We start from the raw sequence: 13,341 nt of genomic DNA on the forward strand, positions 1-13,341 counted from the left end.
GATTGTCACAGTCCTAGCTGAGATTTGACCTCTCCCATTAATCTGAAGGTGAAAATTTAACTCCCTGAAATACTTGGAAAGGCAGATTTATAGTACTAAATGTTGAACTTCAGGGCAGAAGGCAATGATGAAACAAATGGCTGAATGGTCCAGGAAAAAAAAAAAAAAAACTTTCTGCAAAGGAACAACACTTAATGGTTTTATACAGTATACACTGTCATGGCCTGATATTTCTGCAGCCACAAAACTGCCAAATAAAACATTATTAGCAGTTACTTTTACTTTGATGAATGTACAGTCAGAGAAGTTTTTTCTCGTTGAGAGGCCTGTTGTGACTTTCATTTCTGTTCTGGGGTGAAGCAATACCGAACCGATTTATCAATCTTGACAGTACTCTGACGATACGCCGGAGTTATCTGCATTGCAAAAGCTCTATGGGAATTGAACTCAGACAACTGTTCTTCCTGTTGGAAACCAGGCAGCCAAGGAAAGTAGCTATAATCAGTCTGAATTTGCCTCTGGCTCATCTTTTGCTCTGTTTCCTTTTAGACTGCTACCTCATTAATAAAAATTTGCTGGATTGCTGAGAGTTCGGGTTTCACAATCTACTGCTTAGAATTGGAGGTTAATCCAATGCAACAAATAGCAGAGGGAGGGATAAAAAGGCCAGGTCAGGTCTGGTCCTAGGCTAAAGGAAATCAGGGCAGCAGGCATCCCGTGCCTCCAACCTCTGCCAGCCCTGAAGGAATCCAGAGGTAAGAAGCACCACCAGAATTCCCTGTGTTTGCGTTCGTTGCAGAAAACTCAGCATCCTCAGCATGAAATAAGCAAATAAAGATAAACGGTCCATCTCACTGCTCAAAATACCTTGCTGGAGGTCACCTTGCCACCAATTTTTTGTTGGATAAAAGACACTGCTTGACCCGGCTTGAAATGCTAACGACAGCATCGTGTCCTGGTGACATTTCATATATTCCCAATGTGATTTTATAATCAGCTTTCGTTGTAGGAAGTTATATTCTGATTTTTGTCCTCTGAAAAACCTTGGAATTGTTTTTTTTTTTTTTAAATACGTCAAGAGCAGCTGACAAAAAAAAATTTAAATCTGACATTGGGAACAGAGATTTGAGAGGATCACTTCACAGAGCATATGTTCAGGTGAAGGAGCAGAACAAAATCACTGTTCAAAAAGCAATCCAAACCAAACCAAAGGAAGCAGCAAACCAAAGCGCTAATAGAGGAAAATCAACCCATGATATTTATGCACATTTACCCATTTCACCTTTGCAAGCTCCTGTTCTGCCAACGTGTACCTAACCACAACTCATGATGCATCACACTCAGAAGAACAAAAGAAGCACAGTTATCCTCCCAGGTGGTGCTGAGACAGTCTGACCACCCAAGGAGGTTTTCAAGAACGGAGGTGTAGTCCTGATTGGCATGGTGGGATAGGCTGACAGTTAGACTTGATGATCTCAATGGTCTCTTCCAAATTTAATGATTCCATGATTCTTTGATTTAAAGACCAGCCATACTTTGGTACTTACTTGGCTTCAACAGATGGGTTTGGGCTAGGATAAGCCTGCACATTAGGTGTAGATTCAAACGATAGCAGGTTAAGGGAAGAAGACTCAGAGAAGCACAAAACCCTCTGGAGGAGGAAGCAAGGCCAAGAAGAGGAGATTTGGGAAGCATCTCTGAACAAATCTCACAAGGAAGCAGCTCACTGGGAAAAGCAGCAGCAGAAGCATTAGCAGAAAGAATCTTACAGAAATGACAGCTGGAAAGACAAGAGACAAGGGTCCTAGGGAAAAACGTCTGAGCTTTGCAAAACACTAGAATGAATATATACCTGGGGGACAGACTGGCATTGATTTCACCTAATGGCCTTACTACCCAGTCTCTTAATAAATCAGGACTCCAAGACAGGAGTATCTGACTTGCAAGCACCTTGCCTCAATTTTTTCCTCTTTCAGAAGATCCAGAGGAAAGATAAGTGAGGCATTAACAAGGCCAGGAATCAGGCTGCAATCTCCCAGCATTTCCACCTTCCTAGTGTGCGCTCTGCAAGATAAGAGCTGAGGAAAAAGCAGCTTTTTCCCCACATCACCTGTACCACATCAGGCAAATAGAAGTGAAAATAAGCTAGTTAGTATCAGCACTGCATGTAATCATCATATCAAGCTAACAGAAAAGAACAGATCTATTTGTGATTTGTGCCTCAGGGATCCTTAAGCAAGCCAGTGAAAAAATCTGAAGGGATCCATAGAATCCTGATGAAATCCAGAGCATGCTGAAGTCTATAGAAGCTTTCCTGCCAACTTTGATGCAGCTTGGATTTCACATCTGAAGCCAACCGGCTGCCAGGAGAATGTCAGTGATGAACACAAATTCCACGCTACTTTAGAATAAGCCAGGAAGGCTCCTTAGGAGCCCAAGTTATTTCACATCTCTATTTTCTGTGACTTCCCATTAAAATTGGTGGTTGCTTATCTCCATCCCACCACTGTGACTGCAGCATTCAGTTCTAAAGAGTCATTGTTGGGGGTAAAACAGACATCTTCATTCTCTGAATACTCAACTTTTTGCGCATCTATCCCAGACAAAAAAGGCTCTGTGATTCCCATGACAACTGTGGCAAATGCAGCTGTAGGCATCATTTAATTGCAGTGATTCAGACTTCCAAGTCAACATCAATTCCTTACAATGCTTCAGGGCATACAACACATGTTTTTTTTTTTAAAAAAAAAAAAAAAATCAGCACCAAAAAGCATTCACGTGACCTTAAGAATATGCCCTTTAAGGTATGTTTCCATTTATACTCTGGGAGTTTGGAATTTGTTAACACCAATTATAACTGGACATTGCACACAATTCTCCATGCACTGCACTACTAGTTTATCCCTGCAGTCTGATATGTGGTGTTTTGTTGTTTTTGTTTTTTTTTCTTGAAAGAGAAAGCCAAGATAAAGCAAAATGTCCTTACATGATTTCTTCTTATGGGTCATGGCAACAGCAGTAGTACAGGAGACAAATGTCCCTTACAGAGCTATATTTTGTATGGCTATTACACTGACAAGACAAAATGCAGCTGAACTCTCACATGCCAGCATCCAATCCAGTAAAGCTGTGCCCATTCTGGATACATCTCACGGTAGAAAACATGACTTGTCCTAAAGTATCTGCTATAAATAATCAGACCAGAAGTAAAATGTGTTTTCATTTGAGAAGTAACCTCTCTGCTTGTCAGCTTCACTTACAGAAAATGCGTGCTATAAATCTCTGCGAGTCCTCTTCTAGAATACACCAAAAAAGAAAAATATTTTCATTTCTAACAGCACATCTCCTGAGATGTGGGATACTAACCTAAACTAAAAAGATCCCCCCTTTTTTTTTTTTTTTTTTTTTTTTTTTTAATATAAGGAGCTGCCCTGTAGCTCTGTGTGCTAATTGCTAACAGTGATCTGCTCCTGCAGAGGACTAAGAAACAGGCAAAGAATTTTAACCCATGCTACTAATGCACAGATCTTATTTACTAAAACAATTAAATATATCTGTAATGTATGGAAATTATTAACCAAAAAGGATGCCAAATGGACTGCAGATATAAGGCTACTTGGAGTTAAGAAAAGGAATGACATAAATCTGGTTTGCAATCTCATGGCTGTTTCCTACTAAAGGAAGGACCAGAATGCAATCTGCTAAATTACTCGGGCTCAGCTCAGACCAGTTTGGAAACATAAGCAGCTTTAGAGTTTAATTAGAAACTGTTTATATCTTAAAGATAATTTCATTTTCTTCAACTCGCAACAGAGGTAATTGCAGATAGTTCTGCTGACTCCACAGATTGAAGTCTCCAAGCTGCCAGACTGAAAAATGCAAAGTAAGGTCTGCACAACTGCAAACAAACTGAGAGGGGTCAGGAAATACGGTGCAACTAATGATGGCTTGATTAGCTAATACTAAAGAAGGTACTGCGAGATGCCAAGCAAGGACAAAAGAGCATCAGCCAGTAAACTAAAAAGTCCTTTCCCACACTGTATTTCTGGTCTCCATCCCATTCATCACATGACCGTCTGCCTTCTTTTTTTTTTTTTTTTTTTTAGCACTTCAGCTATGTGTGTATATTGACTCCAACAGACGTGTTGGAGTCGATGCTTTTTGCTTTAAGTTGTGTTTGGCACCAAAGCCAAGATGCTGTATTCATGGCATGCCTGGCTGGCTCCTGAAGCTACTATGGATCTCCAAAGAGTGTACATTTTCATGTACAGCTCTATATACTCCAGAAACTGTATTTCAGCAGTGAAAAACCAAGGGAACCCATTATCCTGCTTTCTTCAGGTGATTTTTTTTGTAAAAGTACAGCGATTGAGACTAATACTGAATGTAGTAGAGTATGAGTATGGTTAGTTCTTTCCTATCTTGTCCTTAGTAAATTTTGACTTCTTGTTTTATATATTTAGCTGCATACTTGTAACATAGTTAAATACATTTTGTTCTATGTTCATTTGAAAACAACAAAGAAAAGCAGATGACAAAATACAAGTTCCCCATAAAAGCCTTTGAGAGTTGAATGTTCTGGGCAGAATGGCTCTCCAAGAGACACCAACCACCTATCTATCATGCAAATATATATATTTATGCATTATAAAACCATCATTACTGTCACTAGCCTTCTTTTGATGTGCAATCTTAAGTCTCATTAATGGCAATGGGTGATACACCAGGGAAGAATAGACCTTCAGCATCATCAAAAGACAGGAACTGCACAACACGCTTTAGAGACAGGGTGCTGATCCCTTGGTGGTGAAGGGGGACAAAGAAGCTGCTGAGCATGTCCTGATCCTGCCCCAATCCTGCTGTTCACAGCTACACCAGGATAACTGCGTGCTTCAGCTACCAAACAGATCACCACGTAATAGCCACCATTCTTCTGCCCTGACATTTAACATGGATGGTTTCCATGACCTGGATAACCACATAGCCCTATAAAGCTCTAGTCCAGTTGATCAGAGGTGGAAATAAACCATCACACAGCAATAAGACAAGTTGGAGCTTAGATCCACAGGGCGTACTGCCTGAAACAATACTTCACTGGTTTGCTGTGGGTATAATCTGACAATCAGAAATAACTACGGGTTATGTACAGAGAACTTGTATGCAGATTCCATAATCCACACACCCACGATCTAAGATTTATTTTAATAGAGGGAACAAACACCCAGTCCCAGCAGCCCAAGCATTGACACTTCAGTGGCTCTGGGAAGCACTTCCAGAGCACCCTTCGACCCTCATGGCTCGGGGAAGAAGATGCAAAGCAATGGCTTGAACTCCTCAAGAGCCAATTACACAGAGAAAATTCTGCCCTTACACAGATGAAAACCACTGGAAAAACCTTGGAGGTCTGAACATGTAAGAATCTGTATCAAAAGTTTATGCACGAAAGTAAAACATCAAATGTTACTGTTAGTTTCTCACTTGCGGGAAAGCTGCCTTTCAAGGATAGCTGCATCTCCTAGATCATACAGAGCTACAGTTTCAAAACAGCTGGGAAACGGCTTAAAGCGTTCATCAAAGAACAAATGCTTCCTAACCTAATTCTTGGGTGCTTAGAGCACTTGCGCAGCAAACCCACAGACCAACTTATCACCAGGGGCAAGCGAGAAAACTTTCGTTTATGACATCTTCCGTGCTACTAAGGGTCTTGCTTGGCATCACCTTTTAGTCAATCATGAAGAGGTAGGCATCTGGTACTATTACTAAGGAAAGAACAGTACATTTTCACTTAAATATTTCATCTAGCCTCGATTATAGCTAATATATTCAGTGTCCAGTGCAGAATACCTAATTGTTCCCCGGGGGAATTAAAATATAGTAGATACTGATGCTCTTTTCCCCAAGTATCTGAAAGAAACTCTCCTGATGGTCTTTCCTATCTTTAACTTTTCTCCATCTCTCCTCAGCAATAGTTCAATTAGTTTAGTTTGGGAACGTCACTCACACAATTCTTAGTAAATCACATTTTGCTCTCAATCCCATTCACAAATCTGTACCTTCTTGCTGGTTTTTATTTTATTTCTAACCATAAAGGTATAAATTTTACCTAAAAACATGCTGGCAACAGTGAGCGCATTTTGGGTTTGTTAAAAGAAAGTCTTCTGCAAATTTCTACAGTAAACAAACCACTGTTTTTCTACCTCCCCAGTTCAACTACTACTATGTTCTCTTGACTGTCCTCCTCCCCAGACTCTGCCTCCGAAGCTTAATAATTAATGTGAAATTGTGCACTGAAAAGCAATTACTCAAAATTAGTTTTTCTTTTCAACTGCAAGCCACAGTTCCACAAAAATCCTCTAAAATTATGACCGATATCTGAGAGGTTTAAGAATTGATTTAAATCACATTTCTCCTTTTCCCTCACTTACGATCACCACACAAAAACTTGGTCCCTGGCTGCAGTAGAGCCCCAAGGCATCCTGCAGCAAAGGCAAAACACGGGCATTTCCACCACAGTCCAAGTCACAGTCCAAGCTCCACTTCCCTGTAACAAATGCAGTCATATTTATCTGAGCAAATTGAATTTAAAGCCTGACCAAATCAGAAAGATATACTGCCTTTAAACTCTAGCTACGAAAATGGAAATGGTAACACAAGATCCGAGATAAGAACTGGAAAAAAGAGCCAGGCATAGAGGGATTCATCTCATTCTTTGATTTTTCTAAAGCAACATCACAGTAAAAGGAACATGACAGAGTGTTGTTGCTGTGCAGAGCAGTTATCATGGAGGAGCTGCTTCCTTGTTTATGTTACTGATGCAGACCTTCCTGCGTGGCACCAAACATCTCCCCCATCCCTATCACTACACACATGTCATCGCTGGGATGCAAACCAGCACATGTCCTGGACAAGGCAATTATCAGAACAGAGGAAAAGCAGAACCGCTGAGGAGCTTAGATTGAAACAAACGTTGATGAAGAGATATTCTTTTATTTAAAAATCTGCCAGGCAAACAGTAATGGCCAAGCCCTCTCTCAACACGTTGGGTTTTGTAATTCCCCAAAAAACCCACAAACTTGAATCCATGTCTTGAAAAAAGTGTTTTAGTAGTACAGTATTTTCATTTTCCTAATGATTTACTCTTTTCAGTTATTTTGCATTTCATCTCTTCATCATGGTCACTGAAGAAAAGCAGCACAGAGCCAAGATAAAAATAAGAATCAGAGTAGACTTACATGACCTGCTGCCAGGCTATGCTTGGTGTGTGGTAGGACCTGGGAGACTGGACACACAGTGCTGTTTCTTGATCCTTGTTTTCAAAGGTACAACATTCCCACAGCGAGACGCAAAGGGGGCTGGAGGGGAGAAGAGCAGCCCTTCTCCAGTCATCTCCTTTTCTGTCTGCATGGTGAGAACCTACTACTGTATGTGGAAGTTCAAAAAGAGATGAAACAAACTGCTCTACCCTAGCAGCCTGCCTGGCATTTCAATTATCTCTGGCCGAGATGAAACAGCAACAATAATTCTCCTGATCCTGATAAGAGCAACACATTTCTGGGAGATGACAAGGAAAGCAGCTTTCCTTGTCACCGGGCTCAGAGAAGGGCTAGAGGCTATAGCAGGTTCAGCATTTGAATGTGCTTGGTAAGATTAGTTACCCGTTGTGGATTCCTGGGCTCTCCTTAACACCTAAGCTGCAGGAGAAACACGGAGAAGCATCAAGGAATACTTTCTGCTAACTGCAATGAAGATCACACTTACAGTACACTCATCTGCCCTGAAGAGCAGTTGGCTGTGCAAGCCCCCCATACATAAATTAGAAGAGCATGGTCTTGGCAAGGACCCAGACATGGGTGAGGCGAAGCATAAACCATTAGGTTTATTGGAGGGAAGATGGATAGCTAGAAACGTTTGGCTCCCCTTAAGGCTAGGCTAGAAGTTTCAAATGTATATGAAGCTTTCAACTAGTTTGGGGAAACTCACCTGGTTTCAACCACTAGGGAGATAACTGTGCATCATTTTGATGAAGCAGCACATAAACAGTACATTTTCAAAATTATTAAAGAATTTATCACAGTTAGTTGGCATAATTTTGCTCCGCAGTTTGTGGTAAATTCTGTTTAGTTGCAGTGATATAAACCTGGAGCAGTGCCTTGGATTTCACTATAACTCTCCTGGTTTTATGTAGCTGTCAGGAAGAATATTTGCATTCCTAAGAGTGAAAAATTTAGGGAGATACTTGGAAAACAAGCAGAATAGTGAGATGGCCTTGCTGACTCAGCGTAGTCCCTTTGTTTACAGATACTGCAATCACAATAAGAACATTTGCAAATCTCTTTAAGACTCCTTATCACCTTCTTTTCACTTGAAACTGTTTATGGTCAAAACAACTAAAAGAAATGAACGAATAACATTAAAACATAGGATAAAAAGAGAACAACGTGATAATACTAAACATTTCCTTGTTGATACTATTTTTGCAGTAAAAACCCACACAGTTCTACAATGGGATTTATGTGGTTTCCAAAGGAGATATTTGAGTCTCAAAAAGATCTGGAATGCCACAAATTCTGGGTTTGGCTTCATACGCTTAATTCTATGCCACACAAAATATATTCTGCTGAAGTACTGGGTCCTTAAGGCTTTTGTTGCTCGCACAACAGAGGTACACATCTTGCTGGTATCTCTTAGGAGTGAAAGCTTTAGGAAGCTCATTAAAGGATAGATCCACTAGAGTTTAAATTCCAGACTGATCCCTGGAGATTTTTTCCACCAAGAAGTAATTTCCAAGATGACTTTTTAGTGCTAACCTCTTCAAAGACTGAAACATAAGAACTGAAAGAAGATGGCAATAATTAATGAAATCATTTTTAAGTAAAAAGTCTTCAAACATTCCCTTTTGCTGCAGAACCACACCAATGACTCTAAAGTCAAGTCTGCAGAGGCATTTTTGTTATAGCCCAGATATTTCCTACCCTTTTTAGAGATTAGATAAGGACTTCTCAGCAGCTCATGCTTTTTACTTCAGCCCAAGGATTTTTTTTTTCCTTTTTCTTTTATGTATTAAATTTAGCTTAAACCAACAGAAATTAGAAAGGCACAGTGCAAGTGCCAGCAAGTACACTGAGAGAACAAACTTCTCTCCAAATGTATTTAGCTTCCTTGACATGTTCTGTGTTTTGATGTTTTTCAAGTAGGGAATATCATAGATTCATAGAAAAATCAGAATGGTTTGGGTGCAGAAGGGACCTTAAAAATCACCTAGTTCCAATCCCCTGAAGTGGACAGGGTTGCCACCCACTAGATTCAGTCACTCAAATCTGGCTTTGATCATATCCAGGGGTGAGGCCTTCCAGAGCATCTCTGGACAACCTCCTCTGGTGCCTCAACACCCTCATCACAAAGATTTGCTTCATTATGCCAAACTTAAATCTATCTTCTTTTAGTTTAAAGCCATTACCTCTTGTCCTGTTACTACATGCCCTTGTAAAATGTCCCTCTCCACCTTTCTTGATGGCCCCTTACAGGTTCTGGAAGGCTTCAGTGAGGCATTCCCAAAGCCTTCTCTTCTCCAGGCTGAACAAGCCCAGTTCCTCCACCTTTCTTCACAAAAGTGCTCCAGCACTCTGATCATCTTCATAGCTTTCCCTGGAATCACCCCTACAGGTTCATATCCTCTTACCCAGATGTAGTTCTCCATCTGGGATCTCACAAGGGGAAAACAGAGGGGGACAATGACCTCTCTTGCCCTGCTGCCACCCCTCTCTTTTGATGCAGCCCACGATACAATTGGATTTCTGGGCTGAAAGTGCTGGTTCACACTGAGCTCTCATCAACCAAAACCCCAAGTTCTCCGCAGGGTCACTCTCATTCCATTTTCTGTCCAGCGTGTTTGTGCTTGAGAATACCCTGACCAAAGTGCAGTACCTTGCAAACTTGGCTTTGTTGAGCTTCAAGAGCTTTGCCCTCACAAGCTCCCCCTGGATGGCATCCCATCCCTCCCGTATGTTGCACGCACCAAACCCTGCAGCTTACTGTCCTCTGCAAACTTGCTGGAGGTGCACTCAATCACACTGGCTGTGTCACTGACAAAAGTGTCTGAATATTAATTTGACCTTCTCTTAACTGACACTTGCAGATTTGAGAACTGTTCGATGTTGCTTGAATAATGGTGCTCAGAGGAATACTACTGTTGGTCAGATGTTGGGTAAATATTGAAAGTGTTAATTTTAAATTGGTAAAATGCAGTTTGGCTTAAGGCATAAAGTATTCTCCTGGAATACTTATTACATATCGACAGCACAGCATGAAGGTAAAGCCTAAGGCTACAAACCCAATGTTAAAATTTCCATTTATAATTCAATAATCACTGCAAACACACCAGTACACTCTTTTCTGTGAATGTCACAACTCTTCCTTGGGCTTAAGTTGTAGATAAAGTTTGGTGAAAATCCAGAGAGCACGATAAAGCTTTGGTGCACCTCATAGTTCCATACCTATGAAGTGCTGGTGTTGGGTATGGCACTGCTAAGGCAGCATTGCTGGTAAGCCACAAGGGTGCTGCTGAAAACCTGGGATAAAGTGAGCTGAGTTGCTTGGAGGAGCACAGTGAGCAGACACAACCTTGCTCTGGCCTTGCCCAGAGCCAAGTGACTGGACTGGCATATCAGAGACACCTTCTGATAAACCCACTGGGCTGCAGTGGAAATAGGTTGCCCAAGGAGCCCGTGGATGCCCCATCCCTGCAGGCATTCAAGGCCAGGCTGGATGTGGCTCTGGGCAGCCTGGGCTGCTGGTTGGAGACCTGCACATAGCAGGGGGTTGGGACTGGATGAGCACTGTGGTCCTTTTCAACCCAGGCCATTCTGTGATTCTATAATTCCGTGGTGCTGAAACCCACAGAAAAGCTAGCTAACCTCACGTTAGAGATATGTCCGCAGGCTGAATTCGGAGAGCATCTAGAAACTTCTGTCCTGGTTGCATCTCCAGTATTTATTCCCCAAAGCAGGGCAACTGGGCGCCCAGCCAGCAGCTCAGCTGAGATGACAAAATCTTGCCTGCCTCATTCTGGAGCTCAGAGCCCAGAGTTGCCCGCCCTCTGCATACCCACCATCATATCACCTCACTTCAGAGCCACCTTCAGTTTGTTTTCACAGTGTGTTTAATAGCCCTGACTTGCTGCAGAACGCAATTCCGTAGGGATATTTACTACCTATTGTTTCAGAAGAGCCAAGCTATTTTTCTCTCCCAAACCACTCTCATTCTCCTCTAAGCACACAACTCTCTTTTTCATTGTTTCTCTCTTAACTTGCTGTGTTTGGCCTCTGGCCAGAATCCCTTTTTCTGCCTTGAAGGAGAGTGACAGCTTGCCTTTGAAGAGGTGCCAAAGCTGTTGTTTGGCTGAGCAGCAGGGAGCAATCCCTGCCCTCTCCCATATCGCCCTCCTTCCTCAGAAACGTGCAGTTTCCAAGCAAGCCGAGCTGATAAAAAAAGAGGTTTTTTAAGCACACACTTATATATATATAAATATAAAAGGTTTAGGCACACGCAGAGAGTGTTGGAGCTGGAAGACACACCAGAAGATCAGACTAGACCATCCACTCGCCCCATGGCAAATCCAGCTGCACCTACCAGATGCTGCTGACATATTTGCCTGACTGGTTCCTACCAGCTTCCAGTCACAGACAGGGACATTTCTGTGGGCTATCCATTCCAGCATGCCACTTTCCAGCAGAAAACTTTGGTAAACCTCATCTTTTTCTTCAATTTTTATGTTACTGGTTCTTGTCTGAATGTGGACATGGAGAACTCATTCATTATATTGCTCATTTTCAAGTCGTATTTTAAAATGCAGAGGAGCAAGCTATAATTAGTTACCTGATTATGGCACCTGTGCTTTTCATGTCTACAAAAACTCCAAACTTCTCTGTCCACAAATCTGCTCATATGTTAACACCACTGCACATCAACAAAGGGTCAAATGCCAAAGTTTGTGCAAAACTAAAAACCTCTTCAGCACAACACAAAGACTTCAGAGAGTCTAATAATAATAATAATAATATATTTCCTGTGTTGCTTTATTTCCTACACAGTCATCTTAGTCCTGGCCTTGGGACATCGTTCATTTCCTATTATGACTATGATAATCTGTTGGCAAGATGAGAGAGGCTGAAATTCTGATTCACCACTTGCAATCCAGTTTGCTTTTAAGAAAAGCTTTTAAGATACAGCATTTCTGTCTCTCACACTGGTAATATGGAAATAGAGAAGTACAAGGGTACATGTCTTGCACTGATAACAAGTATAATTGTTTCAGCTTGAGGAGGATAACTGCAAAGGGATTTGACAGGTCTTGAAGTCTTTCATTTTTCCTTTAAAAATACCTGAGACGCAAAACCAAACTGTTTTCCACTCTAAGTGGAGCACCACACCCTCACACTTACCCTGTAGAAGGATTCATGATGCAACCTCCTTTGTCAGTAGATGCTTTGCAGTTGCAGCCCCTTTCCAACGTATCGTGATTCATCCCAAAATTGTGGCCCAGCTCATGAGCCAGGGTGACTGCTGCACCTAGAGGGTTTTCTGAATGATCCTTAAACAGATAAGAAAAAAAAAATAAATGTAATAGTGGTCAAAGTATGAAAGCAACTAAAAATACACAGTCCCATTCCAAGGTCCTATTGTCTATTCCTCATAATGTGTTATGAACTTACCAGCTATGGCAATACAATTGTTAAATGCACACAGTTTTAAATCCATTCATGAATATCAGAAGCAGATTGGGATTTTCAGAGCAGCCTATCCATCCTGGCCACCCAGCTTTCTCAGCATATCAAATATTCAAGGCCATCACGCAGCTTTGAACATACGGGCCATATCTTTATTGAGGGGTTTACATTTCCCTGCCCAATAACTCCCCAAACTTCCCAAGACATGGCAGTGGCAGAAAACTTAGATGTGGAGCATGGGAAAGGGCAATCATTTATGGGAGAGGATGAGTGTGATGAGGGAAAAACAAAAAGATCCATCCTTTCAGGAGGTAAATTATAAAGGAAGCAAGAGATTTCCCTTGGTCTGTTCTATCTTCATCATACTGTTTCTTTAATGCCAGAAAGTCCAAGAAAAATTTTCAAGCCTTGTAGGAAAGACAAAGGACCCTTAAAATCAGGGTTTCTTTTGTTTTGTTTTTCTTTAATTAAAGAACAAAGCAAGATGAAATCTTCAGTCCCCTCCAGTTAACACCTATGAATATTCAAAATGCTACAAGTGTCAAGATCGAAATATAAACATCATTCCCTGTTGAAATGCTGGATTTTTCGGACAACTACTTCTGAGAAATTCCCT

The 13,341-nt window shown here is 41.4% G+C and overlaps 1 protein-coding gene across 3 annotated transcripts in view; it reads right to left on the reverse strand.

Annotated features, from left to right (window-relative positions):
* Nucleotides 1-13,341, reverse strand: part of ADAM12 (ADAM metallopeptidase domain 12) — a 169,155-nt gene that overhangs the window by 35,579 nt on the left and 120,235 nt on the right. For all 3 annotated transcript variants that reach the window (XM_085229126.1, XM_085229125.1, XM_085229127.1), the window contains one exon: nt 12,441-12,589. In XM_085229126.1, coding sequence (XP_085085252.1) covers nt 12,441-12,589 — 149 coding nt within the window. The remainder of the gene's footprint in view (nt 1-12,440; nt 12,590-13,341) is intronic.

The sequence above is a fragment of the Meleagris gallopavo genome, chromosome 8, assembly GCF_905368555.1.
Source record: "Meleagris gallopavo chromosome 8, MGAL_WU_HG_1.1, whole genome shotgun sequence".
Taxonomy (NCBI): domain Eukaryota; kingdom Metazoa; phylum Chordata; class Aves; order Galliformes; family Phasianidae; genus Meleagris; species Meleagris gallopavo.